The sequence below is a fragment of the Gymnoscopelus microlampas genome, assembly GCF_963454915.1.
Source record: "Gymnoscopelus microlampas genome assembly, chromosome: 10".
Classification (NCBI taxonomy): domain Eukaryota; kingdom Metazoa; phylum Chordata; class Actinopteri; order Myctophiformes; family Myctophidae; genus Gymnoscopelus; species Gymnoscopelus microlampas.
The window spans coordinates 13850199-13876517 of NC_139947.1; the positions used below are offsets into that span (position 1 = coordinate 13850199).

The window sequence follows — 26319 nt, forward strand, 5'->3', positions numbered from 1 at the left end:
AATGTTGCCGTCCTTCAGACAGTTAAGACCTGCTCATTTTATCGGTCTTTAATCCGATTATCGCATTGAAGCAAAGTAAATATGGCTGTTAATTGATTTTAAATGTTGATTTCTCTTCCTTTTTAATACAGTGATTTTAATATTGCTTGCCCTACTAATACGATTAATTAATAGTATTAATATTATTAATAATTATTATTATTAATATTAATATTATCATTTCCCCTTTAGTGTAGTTTTATAAACATGGAAAAGTTAAGTAAATAAATGCATATAGCTTATATGAAAATGTACCTTCTGAAAGCTAGTGAAGTCTCAAGGAAACGCATGGCATCCATGCTTTCGTGCTTTCGGCATCCGTGTTTTCCAATTCCTGCCTGGCCCCCTCTTTCTCCTCCTTTTTCTTCAAATTTCTTTGCATCTTCACCTAAAAGCATTTCAAAGTATATTAGATACAATTAATGTCAGTCATCAAACAAAGTAGCAAGTAAAATAATGGCAGAAATATGAGTGGAGCATTTATGATGAATGCCATTATGAATGTAGCATTAGTATATTTTTCTGTATTTCTATGCTATTCTATGCCCCAAATCGGGTTCAGAATAAAAAAATGCTATAATGTGCGTTTGAGTACACGTACAGTCACCCCTGCCCTTCACTATTGTAAGTACTAATTACAAACTGTGGACAAATATATGCAGTGTCATCATATCCAGCAAACATAAATATAGCCTACAGTAGCCACTAGGTGGAGCCGGTCCTTATGCAGGGACAACAACAGGACCTCAGGGTTCTTGTGATGGTCTTATTTAAAGCCCGTCTCTGTGGCCTGTCAGGAAACAGAAATAGAACAGATAAACACATTTAGCCAAACTGCTGCAGAAATAGAAGGCCAGGGGTCACCAGATGTCTTTGATCTTGAACGCGAGTCACCATTTTCGATGACACCAGGGTTATTTCTTCCCTAAGAAAAAGGGGCTTGAAATAATAAAAAAACTCAATGCTTACATCATGAAATTTGCGATGGGCTAAGGTCAAAAACCTGAATACAAAAAAAACCCTAAACGATCAGCTGACTAACATGTACAATGACTTAATCCATTCAGACCGGGGAAAGAATCTGTCATTTTTAGATTTCTTTGGCTATTCGAAAATAGCAGATCTACAAGCTCGTACCGCGGCACTCTGCTATTTTTGAAAAAATAATGAAAATTTGTGCAAATCTTTGAATATATTTTAAAGCTATTTTTTGTAACTCAACTCTTTGCTTCTGGGGATTCTACAAATGTCTTCTAAATCCTAACAGTTTTTTTTTTTTAAACATAAGTTGCTATATATCAGTGGTTCTCAAAACATTTTCACGTCACGGTCCCCCCCAAAAATGATACGCATTTGGCCCAAATAAATCTACAAAATGACACACAGATGCGTTCCCGGTCTAAATGGGTTAAGTTCTGACTTGAAGGTTGTTGCTGGGGGTCAGGTGGTCTTTTGCCCAGCAGGATGTAGAGATAATGGATGTTTACCTTCAAAACAAAACAGGACTGTCTTCTCCTTGTGCAAAGCATGTGACCAGCGGGGCCTTGTTGGCAGGCGTGTTGTTCCAGCGAGCTTGCCAGTGGCTGTGCAGTGGCATCGGCCCATGGTAAGAGTCCCCCCCCTCCCGGTGTGGAGTGTCTGGACTGCGTCTCTCCTGCGAGGTTCCACCACGTTGCAACAGCAAACATTAACACCCCGCTACCAAGTATTGCACATGTGTGTGGGGATTTCACTGAGGGGGCCTGTTCACATGCTAGGACGGCAAAAGCTGTATATATAATCTGGTGGTTTTCAATACGACACTCGATTTGTCTGTTCAAATTTCAAGCAGATCGCTAGTTGGTTTGGAATCAAACCACATGTTTTCAATGTTTGGGGGGCAGGGGGGGGCAATTGGAAAGGAGAAGAAACATATATCTAAATCAATTCATAAGATTATTCTACCTCTTTCAACCTGGCACCCCCCCGAAAAAATTCAAACAGTTTCACAATAACCTCGCGTCACCAGACTCTCCACCTCGGAGGAATGCCTGGTATTCGTTCTAAAACTAGCCGTGTGATACGGTTTAGAAAAAAGGAAAAAAAGAATTGTGTTTCCGGTTGTCGTCGCATTGTTTTTGTTCCCCACATTATAAAAATTAGTTTAGTCTCGCTAGTCGTGCCACGAGTTAGAATAGAAAATGGACATACCAAACCATTATTGTACCAAAAGAAACGAAACAATTATACCAAAACTAAACAAGTTTTAAACTAGGGGAATCATTTTGGAGTTAAACGGCGCCGGTGGTTCCGGTCGTTGGTTACGGCCACCTGATGACGTAATGTTCCGACCGGATCAGAAACCCGAAAATGGAAATTGATCCCAGGCTAGTTCCACAACAGTGGGGCGGCAGCCAGAGTCCTTGGTACGTTAAAGGTTTGGGTACCCCTGCACTAGCAGACACAGACCAGCATTGGCAAAGGAATTTAACTTAATTTTATTAAAACAACAGTGAATAAAGAACTTTCTCACCAATAAAACGTTTTTAACCTCTTGAAAGAGACATGATAGACAAAAATGCAAATTAGTTTCCAAATCATTTTTTAAATATTTAAGACAACTTGCCAAAATATCCAGCTCATGATAACCCATGACCCATGATAAGGAAGTGACCATAAAAGATCAGCTCAAGGCTCTGGACGGTCGACACATATAGCCATTGCTTTTTGTTAAAATGTGCAAATTCAACGTTTTTCCTCAATCACTCATGCTTCCTGTCTGACAGAATATAATCCTCCTGAATGACAGAAAAAAAAATAAGGAGAAAAAAAAAACAATAAAAAGCAATTAAAAGATAAAGATGACAATAATAAAATTCCCATATCTATTCCATTCTGATTAAGACAATGCAGAATCAAATACTACTGTGCAACTAAAGCCCGATTTATACTTCGCTGTGCGCAGGTGTCGCGCGCCGAAAAATAGCTGATCTACAAGCCTTACGACGCGCCGCCGTCGTGCCGCGCGACACCGTCGTACGACAGGGCATAAATTAAGCATTACATGGACTACATCCAACTGCTTGCTTTTGATGGTCAGAGGTGAAGTTGTGCAGAGTAAAATAAGACTCATTTATACTTCCGCCGTACGGCCGCGTTGCTCGACCCAAATCGCGCGTTTTCTTAAAAAGGAGAATTCCGCCCGGCGTTTTTCTTACCTTTTGATATGATATTATGATATCCTAGGACGAGTGGTACAGTAGAAACAATTCATAACTCCATCCCGAGTCGACCGCAGCTAAAAAGCCGAGCCTATGGGACTTGCGCTAGGTCGCGTATTTTAACAGCTTTTTTTTTCTTGGTGAGATCTAACGTTGTTATGGACAGAAAACCCTCCACAATGTCGGGCCGCCGTAGTGTTGACAAAGTGACGTGGATGACGTCACGGGTGAAATCTCGTCTTGCGGGACTTCCGGAGAGGGTGCATCCAACATAAACACTGTGGAGTGTTTTCTGTCCATAAGAACGTTAGATCTCACACAAAAAAAACAAACCTGTACCACCACTAGGATATCATATAAAAAAGGTGAGAAAAACGTTGGGCGGAATTCCCCTTTAACGCGTCATTCCTGTCGAGTGCCAAGGTCGCGCGACCAAGTATGAATGAAGCCTCAGTTCAGGCTTTGCTGTTTTCTCTTTAAGGCAAGTAAGCTTTTGAAGGGTCCTCTTCATCAGAAACGCTTTGTGCAGAGCTCAAACTCCAAGAGACAATTCAAGTCTTTCTCTCTCTCGAGTTTCCTTCAAACGTCTGTGTGTGTGTGTGTGTGTGTGTGTGTGTGTCTGTCTCTAGGTAGGCGTGCGTGCACGCCGTGTGTTCCGTCTTTTAGGTAGGCGTGCGTGCACGTAGCATGTCTTGTCTCTAGGGAGGTGTGCGTGCACGTCGTATATTTACACATTTCATTAACTGCATTGCCTGCAGAAGACGGATGGACGGTGTGTGTGTGTGTGTGTGGGGGGGAGTTCTTGCAGAAGAACACCAATCATTCCTGCAAGTGGTTGGCAAATGACTGGCTTCCCCAAGCAGAGATCCATCAGTTTTTGATTGGTTCCTACCAATCCAGCAAAACGCCCTCCATAGTCGTTCCCAGATTCCACATCCACCCACTTCTCCTCTCTTCCTGCGGTACGTGTTTAACCCATTCAATCCGGGAATCCTGGGTCTGTGTCATTTTTAGATTTCTTTGGCTATTCAAAAATAGCAGATATGCAAGCTCATATTGTAGATCTGCTATTTTTGAATAATCGTGAAAATCTGTGCAAATCTTTGAATATATATATTTTTTTAAAGCGAACATTTGTGACTCAAATCTTTGCTTCTGGGGGGTCCCTGGAACTAAATATTTTACAAATGCTCGCTTTAAAAAATATATATATTCCAAAATGTGCAAAGATTTTCACGATTTTTCTAAAAATAGCAGATCTACAAGCTCATAGCACGGCACTCGGTGCCATGCTATGAGCTTGTATATCTGCTATTTTTGAATAGCCAAAGAAATCTTAAAATGACAAGGACGCCTTATAACGGACTCATAAATGTTCACCTTAAACATCTGTGCTTGATGCTTCATTTCGTCCCGTGCGTACGTGTGTGTGTGTGAGTGAGATATTTGGCGACGAAGGAGCAGAGGGGGAGGGGGCAGCAGAAGGCGGTGGGGTGTGTGCGTAGTGCCGTCCGAAGCTCTTAGAACACGGGCAGTCTGGAGGTGAGGGTGAAGACGTTGATGTCCTCGGCGTGCGAGGCCCGGTGCAGCGAGGGTTCCGAGGCACTGCGGTTAATCTTGGGGAGGGCGTGCTGGAGGAGCTCGATGGACGACAAGATCTGGAGAGACGCAACGTGCAACCACACAAGACAGGAAAGGAGAATATAAACAAAAAATATATTATGCCATTTCTCACTTCAAATGTTTTCAAAAACATTCTTAAGAGAACGTTCAGTTGTAAATGACATGGTGTGTTTGTTTACATGGCTGTCATGTTGGACACGGCATAAAATGAAGCAGCGCGGGTTGATAGGAGCAGGTGCTCTGAGTCTTTGATTAGACAGCGGTCTGTTATAGAGCTCATTCGTCATTATCAAGAAATGACACACCGCTGAATTCAGCGATTGACCAATCAGAATCAAGCATTCAACCAAGCCGTGTAATAAAATAATTTAGTCCCCTTTACTTGTTTTGGGGGTATTTGTCGTTGTACATTTGGTCATACTGTATGTGAAATTTGCCCTCTGCATTTATGTATGGCTGTATTTATGGCTGCTATTAATACAGTGAGGAGTTAAGTGTCTCGCTCGGAGGACACTCACAGCCTGGGTGGTCCTGGGGGGGGGACCAGTGACTTTGTGATTACCAGACAGCCCCTCTACCCACTCAGCTTGACAGCATTAACATGGTGGGGTTTTACCTGGGGGAAAAGCGGCCTCCCTTCCTTGGACTTATTGATGCAGTCGGCCACCAGTCTCTTCATGGCTTTGGGGCAACTCTTGTAGAGCTTACTGAGGTCTGGAGAGAGGAAGCATCGTCCCACCATGAAGATGATCTGACAAAACGAGTGTAGAGACAATGAACAAGTAGTTAGAGGAGGTGTATTTATCTGCAGTGGTTCCCAAACATTTTCATGTGGTGGAAAAGAGACCGTTAGTAAATCCACATTATCTAAGCTCAACTATGGCCCATGGGGGGTCAGGCGTGGCCATCAGCACCAGATGACCTGAGGAGATGAACATCAAGCAGTCTGACTGGCATCTGAAACGCCCAAGCTATCGCGGTGGCATTGAGCGTATTTGTGATCGGTACTAAACGCATAAGAGCAAAGCTATGTGCTTCCAAATCAGCCGAGGCATTTCAAGCAGGTGAGCACCAGCAGAGCAATGAATCACTCATATTCACAATCTACAGGGTAGACAAGACACTACTGTATGTCTTCAATGCAAGTCTGGCATACGGCCATAAACAGTGTTGCCAGACTTTGCGAGAGAAATGAGCAACCAGGTCTATGAAAACAAGCGACTAGGCCACATTAAACCTACATGCATCCCTGGCACACAATATTTTCAGATGGGGGTCCGTGGACAAATACATATTAATTTGGGTCCTTGACATGAAAGAAATGTTTGAGAACCACTGATTTAAACAACATGGAGCAAGCCCAAATAAGCAACTGCACTTTAGAAGCAAGCCCCAAAAAACGCAATCATCAATATTTTGAAGCGACTCAACAGAAAAACAAGCCCAAACAAACCCAAAGTCACTTATAATAAGCGGACATGGCAACCCTGGCCATAAATTGTATAAGAGGACAGATTATGATCCTGGCCTGGACTGTAGAATGGTCTGAGTAGACATACATAGAACCACAAACACACATAGGGTTGTGTTACTGGCTCTAAAATTAGTCCCGTGGCTCCAGGGTGGCAGAAAGCTTCACAGCCAGCCAGCCAGCCAGGCAGGGAACACTACTAGTGTTGCCATGTCTGCTTATTATAAACGACTTGGGCTAGCTTTTAAGTAAAGTTGCTTGTAATAATAATGGTAGTTGCGGGTTGTGGTTTTTGGGGCTTGTTTTGAAAGTGTAGTTGCTTATTTGGGCTCGCTTCCAAATGTATTGATTATTGTTAAAACCAGTGGTTCTTTAACATTTTCATGCGAAGGACCCGCAAATTAATACGAATTTGTCCACGGATGGACCCCCATCTGAAATAATTTTGTGCCATGGACCCCGTACCAGATTTGAGTTGTTAAAATGAAACTTTTTAAAAACTTTTTTCACTCAAGATATTTTTTTAAATAGCAGCTATCTACAGCTTGTAGACCGGTTATTGTCAAATAGCTGATGCATATAGCTTTAAAGTGCTCATGTGGCCTAGTTGCTCCTTTTGGGATCGTTTTCATAGACCTGGCTGCTTGTTTCTCTCGCAGAGAAATCTGGCAACGCTGAACACTAACAGTACACAACGTCCACGTGCTGGAAAGAAGTGGGTCACCCGTTCCAATTCTGTTTGACTTGTTTAAATCAAACAATGCGCTGAAAAGGTCACAGGCCTATACTTTATGACCAATCACTTTGTGTTTACATTAGGGTACATTATGGTGAGCCACAGGAACGGCCCACGGGACGGAGGACAAAGGTTGCCGGTTAGAATTTAGCTACACAACAGCATCGGTACGACACATATTGTTGTCGTCGGGCGGACACCTTGTTAGGTCTAAAACGTCCCCTCCCGTTCCCTCAGGTCCGGTGTAGCCAAGCTCCTGGAGGTCCCCAAGGCCAAGTACCGTACCGGGGGGGGACGGGGCGAGGGGAAAGGACAGGGCTTTCTCTATTGCTGCCCCCTCCCTCTGGAATGCACTCCCCAACCATATTAACCCATTAAGACCTGGGAAGGTATCTGTCATTCTAGGTTTAAACCACACATTATTTCATACTTTGGCTATTCAAAAATAGCAGATATACAAGCTTATAGCACATTATACACACACACATTTTGACACTTTAGTGCCCGGACAAGTGAATGGGAAATGTACTTGTCCGAAAGACAAGTGCCTCAAAAACTCAATGTCAAGCCCTGTCTTGTACGACGAAGTAGGGCATTCATTTACGTACACAATATGGACTATGGAGAGTTTTCTAGCCGGACAGCAGCGCCATCTTAGCCACGGACCTGTATTTGGGTTAAACCTCACCTGATCTCTGTTTGCTATGTGAGAGTATGGCAGCTCCCCCGTCATCAGCTCGTACAGAACGATGCCGTAGGAATACACGTCAGACTGGAAGCTGTACGGGTTGTTGTCCATCCGGATAACCTCAGGAGCCTTTGGACATGAGAGGGGGGGGGGGGGGGGGAGACATATTTTAAACCTCAACCGTCTTAAATCCTATGCATTTTCCCAGCTAGATTATAGAGTGCGAGTACTTATTAGAGGCGCGCGGAGTTTTTTTTTCGTCACCCTAATCCGCGCGTACACGTTCATTATCCAATCCGTCATCCCACCGCATTAATTATATCATCCTATTTATAGACCCGCACCCAGCGGTGTAAAGTAACTGAGTACATGTACTCAAGTACTGTACTTAAGTACAATTTTGAGGTAAATTTACTGGAGTATTTACAGTTTTCTGTACTTTTACTCCACTACATCTCAGAGACAAATATTGTACTTTTAATCCACTACAATTATTTGGAAACTTTAGTTACTTTTTACTTTGCAGATATAAATTATATTATATACATAGGCCATCTGAAAATAGCCAATCTACAAGCTCACAACGCGTCGTGAGCTTGTACATCTGCTATTTTCAAACATTTTAGTACTTTAAGTATATTTTGATGCCAATACTTTTGTACTTTTACTCAAGTAGCATTTTGAACACAGGCCTTTTACTTGTAACAGTATTTTCATAGTGTGGTATTGCTACTTTTACTTAAGTAAAATATCTGAGTACTCCACCCAAACTGCGGTTATCCGCGGCAACCCCGGCTAAAACCACGATCCGCGCATCCCTAGTACTTATAGACTCTGGCAGAGGTTCCGGTGCATTAAGATCTGTTCACAGTCTCAAATAGTTGTCAATAGATCATACAGAAATGACTCGTCTTACTGACCATCCACAGAATGGAGCCAGACGGCTGCTCCACCAGATGGGAGCCGCTCCATCTGGCCTTCACCGTAGCTAGACCAAAGTCCCCGATTTTCACCGTCAACCCTTCGTGCAAGAAGATGTCTGCGTTTCTGTCAAGGAAGCGCCACTAAGTCCACGACGGAAAAGGTTACATGATCAACATTGTGACAAATTCTTTCACCTATGAATGCAACACAATCACACACACACTCAGGAAAAATCAAGAGAAAAAAGGATACTGTTGGATTTCATGTCGCGATGAATGATGTTCTTGGCGTGCAAGTAGCTGAAAGAGAGACAACTGTTATAATGGCATTCTGCAAATCAATACATAGCATTCAGAATACATGGATTAAAGCAAAATAAAAGCTAGACTTATTTTTTTTTTTTTGTGAGACTTATTTCCAATGAACACGATATGTAAAATTGACGTTTTAGTAATGTTCCTGCTGTTCTACAACGGCCTACTAGGTGAAGAAATCACAGATTGAGGCTTTAACCCTTGCCTTTCATGAAATATCCCAGACCATTAGGGTTTTATGGAAAATTCTTCTAACCCCATCGCTAGTTTGACCACTTCAAAATGAATGCTCTAATCTTTAAAAAGATAACCAAAAATATTTTCGCTGCGAAACATGCTTTCATAGAAGACATTCTTGCTTCTGGTTCTGGCAGTGGTTCTAAAACTTTCTCATGTCAAGGACACCCAAAATCATATGCATTTGGCCGTGGACCCCCCATCTCAAAATACTTTGTTCCAGGGACCCCCAGAAGCAAAGAGTTACAAATGTTGGCTTAATTTTTTTTTATACATATATTCAAAGATTTGAACACATTTTCGAATAGCCAAAGTATACACCACTGGTTAAAATGATTGTGACGCTACACATTAACTTATTCAGCTGGGGACCACCTGGTGCCCCGCCAAGGACCCCCCTCTCTATGGAATCCAAATGACTGAAACCAGTCGTGGGGGGTACGGGGAACTTTAAATCCATGAGAATGCTATTCATTGGTAAACCTTACTCCATGCCCTGAGCACACTGCCTGGCGATGTCTATGAGCTGAAACATCTGGTAGTTGGTCTCCTGGACGTGGAGGTGCTTGTACAGGCTGCTGCCCTCGCACCACTGCGTCACAATGGCCAGGTTGTCCTTCGTCATGTAACCCATGAACAACAGGATGTTGACGTGTCGTGTTTTCCTGTGGTCAGAGCGCAGCGCGGCGCGGAAGAGGAAATTACCAGAATAAAAAAAAGATGAGATAACAGTTTCGAGAAGATCTCTACAGAGAGAATTCATCCGGGGGTTTCGTAACTGTTAAGATAGACAGATTAAGTTTGACTATTTCAACCAATAAAAACTTAAGGTAGGCCTGGTAGGGTAAGTGATATTTTTTGGTTATAACAAAAAGCTTTATGTTAAAAGGTTAAAGCACTATATTCTGATAGAAATCCTTGCTATAGTGTATAGTGTGTTTGTTCAGTCACAGGGGTCGCGCCGTCTCTCCAGCTCAAGCTTAATAAACAGAAAAATAAATTTCAGGTAGGTGATAACATTTCAGCCAATCAGGAGAGAGTACCCATTTATCAGCTTCATTTTGATAATGATCCAGTTTCAATTTTGTCTGCTCATTTCTTTGTGTCATCACTTCCAATTTCACTTGTGAGACTCCTGTTACTGAACAAACACTCTATCTATAGCAACGAGTACTATCAGAATATAGAGTTATTTAACACTTATTTTAGCCAAAGAAAATCACTTACCCTACCTTTAACTATTTCGACCAATTAAGACTCTGGGGAAACATTGCATCCGTGTTCTGTTTAACATGATATATGTCTTACCTCAGGACAGCTACTTCATTTCTGAAGGCCTGGAACTGCTCTGGCGTGGGATCAACCACCTTTAAAATCTTCACTGCTACGTCACCTAGAGCAGGTGGGAAAACAAAGCATGTTTAACCACTTAACCCCATTATGCTTTGTTGACTGGGGTCCCCGAGGGGTCTATACTTGGTCCCCTCCTGCTCTCTATAATAGCTGATCTACAAACTCACAACTGTTATTATTTTTTTTGCCAAATGTTCGCCTATTATGAAATGCCCAGAGTCGGGATGCTAGGGTTGATGTGGTGAAGACGAGGGGTGCAGTAGCCAGTGTTGCCATGTCCGCTTATTATAAGCAACTTTGGGCTTGTTTTTCTGTAAAGTTGCTTGTAAATATTGGTAGTTCAGGTGCGTTTTGTTTTGGCTTGTTTCTAATGCGTAGTTGCTTATTTGGGCTTGCTTCCCCAAATGAATATGCATTTGTCCCTAACCCCCCCCCATCTGAAAATATTTTGTGCCAGGGACCCCCTATACAAGATTTGCATTGTTCAAATGTTTCCAATATTTCACATTTTCTTCCAAGATTTTTTGAAAATAGCAGATCTACAAGCCCACAACATGTCGTATCCCGTTGTGGGCTTGTAGATCGGCTATTTTCAATGCATATAGGAGTAAAGTGCTCATGTGGCCTCGTCGCTTCCTCTGGCCTTGTTTTCTTAGACCTGGTTGCTTACTTCTCTCTGTAACAGAGAGGTCCTCTGTTACTTTCCATTTGCACATGTACATTGTAACCTTTATTTATGGATGGATTAATTGCATAGCATCACTTTAGTATTTGCACGGCATAATTTGCACATTGTAGTTTGCACAGAAAGGAATGCAGTCATTTTATTGTTGATTACATTAACTGAACATTTGAGTTGTGTCCTGTCCAGCTGAGCTGGCCACTCAGCTAACTAGTCCACCTATGGAGACAACATGTTTGGTGATATCTGGCAAGTGCAATTGGTGTACCGTAATATGAGTGCAATAGAGACTAAGTGGAGTCTCTATTGCACTCGTAACAGAGGACCTGCAGAGAGGTCCTCTGTTACTTTCCATTTGCACATGTACATTGTAACCTTTATTTATGGATGGATTAATTGCATAGCATCACTTTAGTATTTGCACGGCATAATTTGCACATTGTAGTTTGCACAGAAAGGAATGCAGTCATTTTATTGTTGATTACATTAACTGAACATTTGAGTTGTGTCCTGTCCAGCTGAGCTGGCCACTCAGCTAACTAGTCCACCTATGGAGACAACATGTTTGGTGATATCTGGCAAGTGCAATTGGTGTACCGTAATATGAGTGCAATAGAGACTAAGTGGAATGTGTGAGAGGTGCAATATGGGTAATGCTGAGTAATGATTGAAAGCTTAACATGTACCAAAGTGGGCTGTTCTGTTTGCCAGTGTAATGGACCCTTCGCTAAACCCCACCCCAAAAGCGATTGTCCAATGCCAGCTTAGCAACCGTTGTTAGCCTGGCACAGGTCTGGCAAACTTTCGTCACCTGCCATGTTATTTCGCCCGCACACACACACACACACACAATCATTTGCAACATAATAGCAAGAACAGGAATACCACGATAACGCAATGGTGACTATGAACCAGCAACAGATTCCACTTATCCACAACTGGAGGGTTCTCTTCCCAAGCTGAAATCTGCGCTTAAACTGGAAGGCTATGGCTGTGCCTGAGTTGTTGAACACAGCTTAACGTTGGGAAAGTTACACGACTCACTCGCCCAGGTGATGTCAATGATAATAATCACCGTAATCGTAACACAATTCAGAATCCCAGCGCTGCCTGTTTCGAATTCCGCACGTTAAAGTATATTCATTCATTTGTTCGTCTATTTATTAACTGCTACTGTAGTCTTACCCTGCGTTACATGAAAACTCCTGTTACAGTCATGGATCAACTTCAACCTGGTGTTTGCACTTTCTCCATTTACGGTCCGTACATCTATATAAACGTTCAGATTTCAAAATATAAATTGCTTATGCTATGGCCACGGATGTTAAAATTATGCACGGGACTCTCAAAAGTACCCGTATATTCTGTGTTGTTCAATAAAAAGCATTTTAATCCGATCGGTGGCCATTTTCTCATAGTTATAATGTATCAGAGTGCAATACACCTACCAACCGATAGGGTCGCTCATTTGAACGCATATGGAGAAAATGGCCACCGATCATATTAAAATGCTTTTTATTGAACAATACGGATGATACGGGTACTTTTGAGAACCCGTACATAAATGTAACATCCATAAACGTACATAAACGTACATAAATGTAACATAAATGTAAAATGTAACATAAATGTAACATAAATCTTAACATCATGGGATAAGCACTTTATATTTGAAATATGAACGTTTCTGTAGATGTACGGGCCGTAAATGGAGACAGTGCAAACACCAGGTTGAAGTTCATCCATGACGGTCAAGACAGTCGACCGTCGTGTATCCATGGCTATTACTCCCTCTAACATTTCCCGTGTTTTTAGTTTATTGAAATAATGTCATGCACATTTGTCCAGTGCATAGCCTACTGCAGGCCTTGTTGACTAGATTTAGAAGAGATTTTGAAGCTCTTGCTACTGAAATGATCGATTATTTTTAAGGGGAAAAGCCGTCATTTAACATGCAAGTCAATGGGTGAGAAGCAAAGTTTGCCAGGCGCTGCCAGGCCTGGGTGTGACTAACTCCGCACCACCAGTCAAAGAGTGGAGTGGGTGGGGCTTAGCGAAGGGTCCATTGGGCTGGACCAAGTCAGAAGGGCAGAGGGGGGTTGTAATGTGTATTTGGAATTGTGAGGGATCTTGTGTAAGGTTGTAGTATGAGAATCATAGTGGTGTAGTTCATGGAGTTTTAAGATATTTTATGAGTTAATGTTATATGTATTTCTGTATTCATATATTTCTGTATTTGTATATCTGTTGATTTACCCCTTGACATGGTGGAGTTCTAATTGCCTCAGCTGCTCCAGCTGAGTATAAAAGGCTGCCAGTAACAAGCCTGTTCAGTTGAGGTAGAATGTGAGCCAAGCAACACCATGTCTGTCACCTGTGTTGGAGCTCCTGTGTTGTCTTGTGTAAATGTGATGTCGGTGAATAAACACACCTCTTGGTTGCACTTTACAAACGCCTCTGTACTGCTTCCAGCCGCAAAAGGGCTCATTCTCACACTCTCAAAAAGAAATTGGCAACACAGTGCAGTAGTGCTCAGTGCAGGAAGCCGTAGTAAACTCAAGACGGGAATACGCGTCACGTCACTGCCACAAGGTTACATAACATGTCACTTGTGAATTGATTGACCAACACTCACTACCTCAAAAGAGACAAGTGACAAAACACCAAACTGTCATTGATACAGATGTTAAAAAGTTGCAAACGTTCTCACCGTGCCATTTCCCTTTGTATACGGTCCCGAATGAGCCCGAACCAATACGGGATTGTAGACACACCTCGCTGGAATCAATCTCCCAGTAGTAACTAGAGTCCCGCTTGTCTCTGGGTCTCTGGATTGGACACAAAGCAAGAAATGTACAGCATGCAAGCATTCATGAAGTCGCTCTGAAAGGGATCCAAATGATATCGTTCACCACATTCGTTGTCGTTTAAGAGTTGTGCCGTGAACTCTGCCATCTACTTGACTTAGAACTATTTCTAAAGACATATACAATAGTTATCATTATAGTTCTCATACAGTAGTTATTATAGTTCTCATTCTTGATGTGAATGGCCCTTAAAGCTGAGCAATGGCACCAGAAACTAGTAGGTATTCTATTTTCATATGGTGCAAATTATACACAGAGGTAGACCGAATTTGAATATATCTGGCGTGTTATCTACGGTGCCATCAGAATGCCTGATGAGAAAGAAGGAATGCAGAACCTACAATTTTGTTTTTCTCCTGAGTGTTGAAGGACGTGGCCCTCTCTCTCTGCGCAGGCGTGGGGAGTTTGTGGGAGTGGGACTGGGACCCCCACCCTGTAGGGCTCTGGCTGGGGGAACTGCCCTCTAAAAAGGAAAAAAAAGGTCAAGGGATGGAGAGAAAACATTCAGGACAGGACCTCCAGATTCTGTGGATGTGTACTAATGTAAGCTAGCCGAGTTGTGTGTTCCTCAGCTCAGTAAATCAAGTGTTCACTTCGTCACTCACCAGAGTCATGGTCGCGCATCGCATCCTACAGAGACAAAAACAAAGAAAATATGATGACTGCTTTGACAAAAAAAATAAAGAAATCAAATACAGGTCACTCTTGATTTCAGAAACAATTGAATAGGGCTGCAACAGTTCACAAAAATCTATTTAAAAATATATATATATATTTCAGTCAATATAGAACCTCGCCAAACCCATTACTGTTTGTTTTTTAAACAAAAATCAACTTCCTGTTGATTTTACTATTTGAAGATCCGGCTCCAAATCCAGTCTGGGTTTCCTAATAAAAATGCCTAAATCAACAAGGAAGTTGACATTTTCTTACATTCTCTATGGAAATAATTGATAGTTGCAGCCCTACAACTGAGTTGTGCAAAAACATGGTTAGCCCGTTTACAGACTGCACAGACACACAGCTTCCTAACCTTTATTCTCGGACTCTCGGACGCCGCCTCAACAAAGTGAACATTACCTACTCTCCTCTTCAGCCAGAATCTATGGCACCAGTTGCTTGGGGAGGCATTCAGGCAGTCTAGCTATTCCCCAGCAGGGGAACATACAAGACCCCAGAGAAGAGAAGCGGGGGAAAGGGAAGGAGACGAAAGGAAAAGACAGTGGAGGAAAGGAAAGTAAGGATAGAAGAACAAAAGTGCTGCCGCCAGGGTGTTTTATCCCATTCGAACCCGGGAACGCATCCGTGTAACCACTTTAGACATTATTTTTTATACTTTGGCTATTTTTGAAAAATCTTGAAAATGTGCAAATCTTTTTTTAAAGTGAACATTTTAACTCATATTTGCTTCTGGGGGGGGTCCCCTGGAACAAAATATTTTGAGGGTCGGCGGCCAAATGCATATAATTTTGGGGGTCCTTGACATGAAACAGATTGAGAACCACTGATTATAGCAACATGAGTCAACAACTGTTTTATTTAGAAGACATTTGTAGAGTCCCCAGAAGCAAAGATTTGAGTTAAAAATGTTCAATACATATTCAAAGATTTGCACACATTTTCACAATTTTTCAAAAGAAATAGCAGATCTACAAGCTCGTAGCGCGTCACTTCCTGCCGAGCTATGAGCTTGTAGATCTGCTATTTTTTGAATAGCCAAAGAAATCTTAAAATGACACAAGACGTGTTCCCGGATTGAATGGGGTTATTGGTAAGAGTTTCAAATCAGGAGGAATATTCTACAACTGTGATTCTCAACCGTTTGGATTTCAAGGACCCCAATTTTGACACGCTTTAGGCCACGGACCCCCAGTCGATTTCTTTTAAATCTCTGGGGACTCCAATATACACTGTAAAATGCTCAGCGTTGATTGAACTCAAGAGTGTACAAATGGAACCAAATGGACGCAGCGCATTTGGTTCCATTTATCCATTCTGAAAGAGTTACGGACCCCTGGTGGTCCCCGGAACCAGACGTTGAGAAATCCAGTGTTCTACAAGGTAGGGCCGGGCAATATAAACCAAACACCACAATATCGATATCGTCGTGATATTGCGATAATATTAATTTTCTTTTTCATTCGCGAAACATGTTCAATCAATATTATATATCGATGCAATATGGGTATATTGCTCAGCCCCACTACAAAGCATGCAGAACGGTTATGATGATCATGATGTGAGAGGCGTTCCAGCAGCACCCGGGTGAAAACAAACAGAACTAACTAAACAGGGGCGGTAAATAAGGTGGAATAAAATAGGATAAGATGGTTGAAAGGTGCTGTAAGTGATTTATTTGTTTTGTTGATTTTATTCTTAGGCTTTTCCCTAATAGTTATTTTGTCCCCACCCCCATGTAAAGCGTCTTTAGGTACTTAGAAAAGCTTATTGCTAAAAAGCTAAAGCTCTAGATTCCGATAACAATCATGGCATTAGTGTTCCGTAACAGGGATCTCCCCGTCTCTCCAGCTCTTTAGTAAACATAAAATACATTTTCAGGTGGGTTACAAATTGTATCCCATCAGGAGAGGGAACCCCACACAGATAATATATCAGCTTGCTGTTCCAGCTCCAATTTTGTCTGCTCGTTTAGTCGTTTAATCACTTTCAACTCGTTTATCCTGTACGAGTTCCCTCTCCTGATTGGATGAAATCGGTATCCGTTTACTAAAGAGAGCTAGAGAGACGGGGAGACCCCCGTCACTGAACATTCTATAGCAGTGGTTCTCAGTGGGTTCTTCCAGGGACCCCTCAGGCAGGGTTGCCAGACCTGCTTATCATAATTTCCCCGCAAGATTTTATTTGAAAATAGCCAATCTACCATTTGTACACCCCTCAGGGTTACAGTTTGAGAACGACTGCTCTATCGCAATGATTTCTATCAGAATACGGAGCCATTTAACACGTATTTTAACAAAACCATATCACTTACGAGCCCTTTTAAAAAAAGGGGGTACAAAGAGAGGCAGAGAGAGGGCAGAATAAAGAGACTCATGCTAAATGAAGCTGAACTGCATCCAGTTGTGATGACTAAACACAGTGGTACGTTATACAGCAGGCGGGCTGGAATGCCTGCTGCGTTAAGAGGAGGGGTAAGATCACTCCCTAGGCTGGGGGGGGGGGGATATTTATAAGACCAGACCTCCAGGAGGACCCGGGGGGGGGGGGGGCCCGCGTGGTGTGTAGTTACCTCGATCATGCTGCTGTCGACGGGCAGGGTGGTGCTAACCATGTGGACGTTGGGCGTGGAGGTGGAGCGCTGCCTCTGGGACAGTGTGCACCCTGTCGGCGGGAAGGGCGCGGGGTAGTTGAAGGCGTGCGGGGTCGAGTAGCGGTGCATGGTGCTGCCAGGAGGACACGAGAGAGAGAGAGAGAGAGAGAGGACAGAAAGGTCAGGGGTCATCGATGTGCCCACGAGACTTGTCATTGTCCGTGGCAAATATTAGATTTAGTTTTTACATAACGTTACAATGTTCTTATTTTGATCATAAGACCCAATTGCTGAATGTCAGTCTAGGCCTGTCACAATCATTACATAATCGTCCACCAGTACAGTGGTTCTCAACCAGTGGCGTAGCGTCATGGAGGCCAACGTGGCCGTGGCCCGGTCAGTAATACCCTGCCTGCCCTGTCTGCTCAAACTGCAGGACTAGATCCACCAGGGGAAAAAAACAAAAAATCAACATAACAACCACAGCAAGTTGCCTTTGTTTTCAAATGAGGCTCATTTTGAAAATGAGGACCATTTGAAAACCGGTTTGGCCGCCGACAGGCGCGCAGAATGCATGGATGCATATTTATAGCAGAAAGAGCTTCACATTTAACTATAGCTGTACTACTCATTCAATTCTGAACCGATTCTTAAAATCAAAAATTCTCCATTAGCTGTGAAGGGTCTACTCTTCTTTCATGTGTATCAGTCATGAATGTTTCACCATCAAACAATATCAAGCAAAAAGGAAACATCGGCCGTCCTTCTCCCATTGCGCAGGACCCCCATAACTCTGAGAGCGTACAAATGGTTCCATGTACACTCTCAAAGTCACAGACCTGTAATGGTCCATTTTGACCACCTTCAAGGAACGCCGAAGGTCCCTCAACCCACTTTGAGGACCACAACACTAGTAGTACACATTTAGGACTATAGCTCCGTTTCTGGTCATATTTGCACGTCCATGGCAAAAATAGCCTTTCGACAAAAATGTCCACCACAAGCTAGCATGGCGATGAACCCTGCAGAAGATGCATTACTAATGTTACCGAGTGACTGACTGCCACCGGTCTGTAGGACAAACTAGAGAGAAAAATTAAACACTATGAAAACCCACTGAACACCAGTGTAACTTCTTAAATGACAACAAAATTAAACACTATGAAAACCCACTGAACGCCAGTGTAACTTCTTTAATTTGGTCTGTGTTGGGTGTGGTGGATGCTACAGTTGTTTGTCGGTTTCATTTCTGCCATTTTCTCTCACTTTCTCCCATTGCAGGCATCACCGCCGTCATCACAGTTAACCACTTCAGTCCTATATACAGTAATTCACTGTACAAAAAATAGCGAAAGTAGACAATCTACAAGCTCACAACGCGTTACGATCAATGTTTTGATTCATTTTTTATTTATTCTTGCCCAAAATAGGGATGCCAGAGTTTGTGGTTAAGACACTTTTCTGTTTTTAGCACCATTAGCTCCTTCTTCCTCCGAGAAGGCAAGAGGAAGTCTGTGTGACCAGAAATGACAAGGCCTGGTGAGTACATACAAATAGACACAAAGTTTATCTACTGAAACCACCTTCTCTAGTAGAAACCAAACAAAGAACCATGTCAGCAACAAACACGCAACATAAACTTTCACATTTGAATTGTGGGAAACTAATTCTAGAAATAACTTTACTATTGGTCAACCCCCGATCCCATTTTTGGCGTGTGTGGAGCTATTTTGCCCTTTATGTTTGCCAAGCCCTGTGTTTGCCTCAAGTGTGCAGAGCAAAGCTTGTCAGCCAAGTAAGAAAACGGCAAACAATCCAAACGCTGGTCCAACAAAAACAAGTTCAAATATGAACACCAACTTACACCAATGTAAGAAGTCAAATGTATAGATAATGGTTCAAGGTGGCCTTTATTTTTACATCTTATCAGTGGTGGAAAAAGTACTAAAAAGTTTTACTTAAGTAAAAGTATCAATACTGCAATGTAGAAATACTTTAATATTTTCAAATTCAAATATTACTTGAGTAAAAGTACAAAAGTATTGGTATCAAAATGTACTTAAAGTACCAAAAGTAGAAAGTACTCATTATGCAGAATGTCCCATTTCACAACTTTCTAAATGTATAAAATGTATACAAATCTTTTGAAAATAGAAGATCTACAAGCTCAATGTGACGCATTGTGAGCTTGTAGATCGGCTATTTTCAAATGGCCGAAATGTATGTATGTATGGGTAGTGGGTAATGTATGTTTTGTAATGATAATCAAAATCTACAAAGTAACTAGTAACTTAAGTTTTCAAATAATTATCGTGGCGTAAAAGTACAATATTTCATATTTGCCTCTGAGTTGAAGTGGAGTAGAAGTAAAAGTACTGAAAATTGGAAATACTCCAGTAAAGTAAAAGTACCTCAAAATTGAACTCAAGTACAGTACTTGAGTAAATGTACTTAGTTACTTTACATCACTGCATCTTATACACAGGTACATAAGGGTAAAACTTAAGTGTTCGGCTTCAAAGGAATATAATAACATAAATCAACTATGACAGCAACGGATGATGTCCGTTTGTGCCAATTTTGTCTACCAATTCAGAGATGCACGTCTCTGGTCTGTTAACTGGGCTGTCTCTGTACTACACTGTGGCCTGCTGGTGAGAAACAGAGAAAGTGGGAGTCCATTTGAGTGACGTCTATAAACAGAGATCAAATTACAGCCGATGGCGTGCACTTCACCAGCACAAATCCCCCTTTTGGCAACACAAAACGGTGTTTCGAAAACGTCTTTGAGATTGCTCCGCTCCGCTTGGAACAACTTGATACTTTGCGAGTACTAATTTGGCTACAGGTATTTTTAAACTATGTTAAGTGCTCCTCAAACAACAGGCTCTTTTCACACCTCGTGTTACATCAGTTCTTGTTACATGGGCTGGTAAGCCCCCATTAAGCTGAAGACGTCATTAAAAACAGGAACTGATTCAATCAACTTTACAGTATAACTACAGTGCAGCGACCGAGATGCAAGCAGGCGATTCAGAGAGAATTTGTTCGTGGTGACCTCAGTCTGCTTAAGTAGCCTACTGTATGTCCACCCTAAATAAATGTTGTACCAATCTTTATCCCACCAAAACACCCATTAAACCACAAAAGAGAAGAGCTTTTTTCCCCTTGTGCTTCCTGCTGTTGGTACAAGGTTGCCAGGGATTTGTGGTCCAAGTAGCAATGGCACAGCAGTTTTGAAAGTGGGTGGTGCCAGGGAGCGCCAGGGGGGCCAAAGGGAAATGAGAGGGGCAAAACATTTTCAAAACCTTTAGAAAATAGCAAAAATAGCATATCACACTGTGAGCTTATAAATCGACCATTTTCTGAGAGTAGATTTATGGTCTGTGGTAGGCTACTTCGTTACATTAGACTTATGATCTGTGGCAGGGCTGACTTTGTTTTATTAGGCTCATGATCAGTGGCAGGGCCACTTCGTTACACAAGGTTTATGAGCGCGGGCAGGGCTACTCGGTTACATAAGCACAGTAGGATCATGATTCGAGGGTCAGAGCAAGGGCATCAAGTTCGTCTTACCTATTAGGAAATCGAGTCAAGGACTCTCTCATTCGCCGAGACGTCAGCGGGGGCAAGGACGGCCCGCCACTTTCACCTGGCGTAGGAAACAGCCTGCGGACGGACACACACAGACACACAGACAGACAGACGTTATGGGTCTATTGTGTGAACGGAGGGCATGCATGTCTTTGTGAGGGAGAGAGATGCCAGATTAACAAAGGTTGTCAGCAAAATGGTTGTCACAGAAAGCCTTATCTCTTAACTGTCACTGATATTCATCTGTGAATGCTTATTGTCAGGCCTAAAGCCTGCATGCAAAACAATGCTCTATTCTCAGTGCAAGTATGCAAAGCTTTGTACATGGAGCTTACAACTACCCAAGTAAAAGGACCTGCAGGCTCGGCAGAGCTTGTTCTCCCTCTTTTTATCCTGACAATGTCATCCCTGATGAAATATGAAACTAGTTTAAGATGACATGGCAAAGAGTTAATCTTCTTAGTTGCGTTTGATATCAAGTTTCGTTTGCCCCATCATATTTCAACCACAAACTATGCCTACATTATTATGAGAAAGTTATTCGTCATCTCAAACAAAAAGGAGAGCTAAAGTATTTCTCTTTTTTTAGATAACCCTTCCCCCAGCGAGGAGACTTACAGGAGTTGTCTGATATTACTCCAGTCCACACACATCGTGGGCACTTTGGTGCTACAATGCTCGTGGAACTTGTAGCCGCACGTTTGGCATCGGAAACCATTCAAAAGAAACTTCTGGCAAATATCGCAGAAGGCTAGCTTCAGAAATGTTTTGCGAACCTGAAAATTAAAGAGATAACAATTTATTCCTCTCACAGTGGGAAAAAAACAAGCAGCGTGTCTGGGCGTCACAGTAAATAACATGGGTACTTACAAAGTTGTGTGTAGTTAAGGGCACATGATCTAACACCTCCACTAGCAGCTCTTCACCTATTAGCGATGTGGAGTCCGTGTTCCAGTCCATCCGCTGCTTTTTACTGAATTGATCAAAGACACTCCATGAGGAACAGTAATAATAATAAATAATAATCCATCACATAGACCTGTATTAATTAGGAAAGACTACAATAAACAATAATAATCATACAAATATTTTATGATTTTTTAATTTGCTCCCCTTTCCCAGACTCTTATGGCGCAAATTATACTTGCATGCTGTGTTGAATGCAATCTATCATGCAACTAGTAGCCAATAGCATCCCATGTCCTCTCAGAATATGGCATCTAAACAACTACGCAGCATATGGGATCTAAGTATGGATTCGATACAGTGTTTGGCCACTGTGTGTGTGTGTGTGTGTGTGTGTGTGTGTGTGTGTGTGTGTGTGTGTGTGTGTGTGTGTGCGTGTGCGCGTGTGCGTGTGTGCGTGTGTGCGCGCGCGCGCGCACACACACACACACACACACACACATACATCTCAATTCTCTATGGTAAATCTTTGGCGCTGTTCCTCACTCGGCCAGCCAATCAAAGGGCAGCCATCTTGTTTTGCGTTTAGTGCTAGGCAGGACTAGCACAGACTGGCAAATATGGTTTTATTTAACATAGAAGAACGCAAAAGTACATTACTAAACACATGTATGACATAGTGTGTTTAGTCAGAACTCAGAATGCTATGCTGGCCATGTTCAATGGAGAAATGGTTACGGGACGTTTTTTTGGACACGGAAACGGCTGTTTGTGTTTCGGATATATATGACTGTCATTCATTTCTTGTTTTTTTTTGTTTTATTTCACAAAATGTTATTCTGACCAATCAGCATGGAAGAGTGTGTTAATACAATGCGACAGTGGTTGTATTTGGTCGCTCTGCTTTTCTATTGAGATATACATCCTCTACTGGTTGGCTGACCAGTGGTATTCCTACTGCCTGAAGGTCAAAATTGTATTTCTCCCTAAAAAGACGAAAGCAGGCATGCTCCATTAGCCTAGTGGTAGATATTTCGGCACCAGGGATCAAATCCCGAGCTTTTAAGCGTCTCACCTCCGTTGTCCAGGGTGTAGTTTGAAGACGGCGCAGCACTCTGGCTGCAAACCCCGCACCTTCAAGGCTTTGCTCAGGCAACTGTGCAGAGTCATACCTGGTCGCACAGTCACCTGAAGGACCACAACACAGTCACACACAAGAGTAGTTCAGTCTTATGTTCTGCCTACAATCCCAGGAGCATCTGAATTCAATTTGCTTCTGACCAACCGTTAACAATGATGCAAGTAGCATTTTATAAGGCTTATGGCTAGTGTGATAAACCAAGCTTAGCCGCTGTACCCGATGGTGCTGTGGTGGCAAAAATAGCCAATCCACAAGCTTGTGACGCGTATATTGAGCTTGTATATTGCCTATTTAAGCTCCTTTTTTAAGTTTGTGGAAATGTTAATCTATTGTCAATTACAACAATTTAGAAATTTAGCTGACGCTCTGATCCAGAGCGACTTACGAGTGTGATATCGGAATAAGCAGAGCATAAACCCTAGTCATGATCAAACAGCAAGGTAAATAGTCACATAAGTATAGCGCAGAGAGAACAATGTAATGCCTCAAAAAACTATGACACCAGGTAAACATCAAACCTAGTATCTGTCTACACAACATGCCATCAAAATAACATTCTTAAAGGAGAAATCCGGTCATTTTAAGTGTTATGTTTGATGTGTGTCAAATCACTTACCAACGTATAAATGAAAATCGCGTAACTCCACAGAGCCCCCTATCGACCCCCACCGTTGTCATTATAGGAGGATATAGGATAGCCCAAATTCGCCTATTTTAACCAATGCAAAGTCTGTTTTTTTGCTTCTAGTACTCATTGTTGAGTCCCATGATAATGTAACAGGCGCTAAAACTCCCGACAAGCTAACGGCTAATAACAGAACGAGCTAATGCTGGTTGCTGGTTTCTCTCCCGACCTGGCAACCTGGGGCTGCCATGCAGAGAGATAAGCAGCCCCAGCGTTAGCTCGTTTGTTATTAGCCGTTAGCTTGTCGGGAGTTTTAGCGCCTGTTACATTATCATGGGACTCAACAATGAGTACTAGAAGCAAAAAAATAGACTTTGCATTGGTTAAAATAGGCGAATTTGGGCTATCCTATATCCTCCTATAATGACAACGGTGGGGGTCGATAGGGGGCTCTGTGGAGTTACGCGATTTTCATTTATACGTTGGTAAGTGATTTGACACACATCAAACATAACACTTAAAATGACCGGATTTCTCCTTTAACATTGTGGTCAAGAACAAATCTAAGTAACAAAAACATGAGAACAAGATATACAATACTTCCGCATAGTAAACTAGCGTCTATCAAACATAAGGTTACTAGAAAGGATACACGGAGAGAGGAGTTCAAGGGGGTGAGGTGGCGCCTTAAGAGGTGGGTGCGAGGGGGGTGAGGTGGAGTCTGAAGAGGCGGGTGCTAGGGGGATGAGGTGGAGTCTGAAGAGGTGGGTGCTAGGGGGATGAAGTGGAGTCTGAAAGGGTGGGTTTTCAGACTACGGCAGACAATCAGGAGTGAGTCTGCAGCTCTCTCCGCAATAGGGAGCTTATTCCACAATTTGGAAGCCAGGAGGGAGAAAAGTCTAGCATGTTTGGAGCATTGTTAAAGCTAAGGCTTCAACCTACACCTTTTTGGTCTAGGTTATCAATGATAACAAATGAAGGCTTTGTAGGTCTGAAGCCGATTCTACAAATGTCTCCTATAAATCCCAACAGTTTTCTGAAAAACGTATGTTTCTATATCAGTGGTGCTCGAACCTTTTCATGTCAAGGACCCCCAAAAATTATATGTATTTTGCCGCGGACCCGCATCTCAAAATATTTGGTTCCAGGGACCGCCCAAGAAGCAAGGATTTGAGTTAAAAATGTTCGCTTTAAAAGAATATAAATATATTAATTTGCACACATTTTCTCGATTATTCAAAAATAGCAGATCTACAAGCTCGTAGCTATGAGCTTGTATATCTGCTAGTCGAAAAAATAGCCGAAAAGTGTAAAATAATGTTTTTTTTTAAACTCAAATCAAAAAGTGACACAGATGCGTCCCAGCTCTTAATGAGTTAATGACCCAAATAAATAAAACTACATTGTCCAGGGTGTTTTAGGGAAGGCCATGTTTTGTCACCCCCCCAAAATAGGGCCACCAGCTTCTAAGTGGCTAGTTGGCTCTCTGAGGCAGGCGGATAGCGTCGACTCACCACAGTACGTTGCTGGTTGGGGAGGTAGACGCGGATTGTGCTGCTAGCCTTAGAATCGGGCATCTTGCTGTCGTCTGAGGCGCGCCGTTGGTACGGGAAGCCCTGGACCATGGTGGGCGAAAGGCACGGGCCCTCGAACACTGAGTCCTTCATTCCGAAGCCGTTGCTCAGCGTCTTCCACGCTCCCTGGAGGTGCTCCATTAGCAAAGCCAAGTGCTCTCAATGGTCTGGAAAACACACACACACACGTTTGTATTACCATACTTGTGAGGACATAAAAATGTTAGGATGGTTTATAAATGGCATTTCTATCATAACGAACCATAATGTTATCATAAACCGAAAATAGCTCAAAACATGTCACAGTGGTGTGCAATATCGGTGAGCAACCAAGTATAAATCAGGCATAACTCCAGCCCCAGCCCCTAAACCTAACCTCTAAATGCCTAATCCTAACATGTTTTACTAATTGACTTGTTGTAAAGTAACTCCAAAAAACAATCATTTATCTTGTGAAGACCAGAGACATTGTCCTCACAATGTCCATTTTCTCAAATACTACTATACAAGGTCCCTACAAGTATAGTAGTACAAATACACACACAGCTTTCGCACTTACAAAGTTTGGACAGCTCACATCACCATATGACCTCTTTATCAATATTCAATATTACTTTAGGTTATCTTTCTTTCTCCTCGCATACAGACTCGACTTCAAAGTCTGAGTCCAGTTTTGGTTGACCCGGGGTCAAGGCTGTCACGATTCCAAATTTAAGCTGATGATTCATTGTCACTCAAATAATTGTGATTAATGATTTAATTGTGTGTTTGGCATTGATCACTGGAGCATATGAAGCCTTTAAGGCTTCGTAATAAAAAAAATGCACAGGGCAGATATGACAAATGACTGAAATATACAAATAAATTGACATAATTAATATTTTTTATAAATGTAAAAAGCAGAAATAGCTGAACTACAAGATTACAACCCGTCACGAAGTGTAAGCTTGTAGATCAGCTATTTCTGCTTTTTTAATATTTTAAAATGTGTGAAAATCTTTCAATATGGAAACGATGATGACGATTATGCAAAAATAATTGTGATCATCTCAAAGACAATTGCGATTCGACGAT

The 26319-nt window shown here is 42.2% G+C and overlaps 1 protein-coding gene across 2 annotated transcripts in view; it reads right to left on the minus strand.

Annotated features, from left to right (window-relative positions):
* Window positions 1-2492: 2492 nt before the first annotated feature.
* raf1a (Raf-1 proto-oncogene, serine/threonine kinase a) overlaps window positions 2493-26319 on the minus strand; it is a 29615-nt gene continuing 5788 nt past the window's right edge. The window contains exons 2-18 of one of the 2 annotated variants that reach the window (XM_084068078.1): window positions 25186-25412; window positions 22981-23093; window positions 21870-21972; window positions 21618-21775; window positions 20982-21074; window positions 17385-17538; window positions 15168-15278; window positions 14740-14764; window positions 14476-14597; window positions 13978-14095; window positions 10541-10625; window positions 9721-9897; window positions 8934-8980; window positions 8678-8796; window positions 7758-7886; window positions 5479-5613; window positions 2493-4897 (exon numbers count right to left, since the gene is read on the minus strand). In XM_084068078.1, coding sequence (XP_083924204.1) covers window positions 4760-4897; window positions 5479-5613; window positions 7758-7886; window positions 8678-8796; window positions 8934-8980; window positions 9721-9897; window positions 10541-10625; window positions 13978-14095; window positions 14476-14597; window positions 14740-14764; window positions 15168-15278; window positions 17385-17538; window positions 20982-21074; window positions 21618-21775; window positions 21870-21972; window positions 22981-23093; window positions 25186-25386 — 2028 coding nt within the window. In that variant the 5' untranslated portion in view covers window positions 25387-25412 and the 3' untranslated portion in view covers window positions 2493-4759. The remainder of the gene's footprint in view (window positions 4898-5478; window positions 5614-7757; window positions 7887-8677; window positions 8797-8933; window positions 8981-9720; window positions 9898-10540; window positions 10626-13977; window positions 14096-14475; window positions 14598-14739; window positions 14765-15167; window positions 15279-17384; window positions 17539-20981; window positions 21075-21617; window positions 21776-21869; window positions 21973-22980; window positions 23094-25185; window positions 25413-26319) is intronic. The other variant, XM_084068079.1, reaches the window with a different exon arrangement.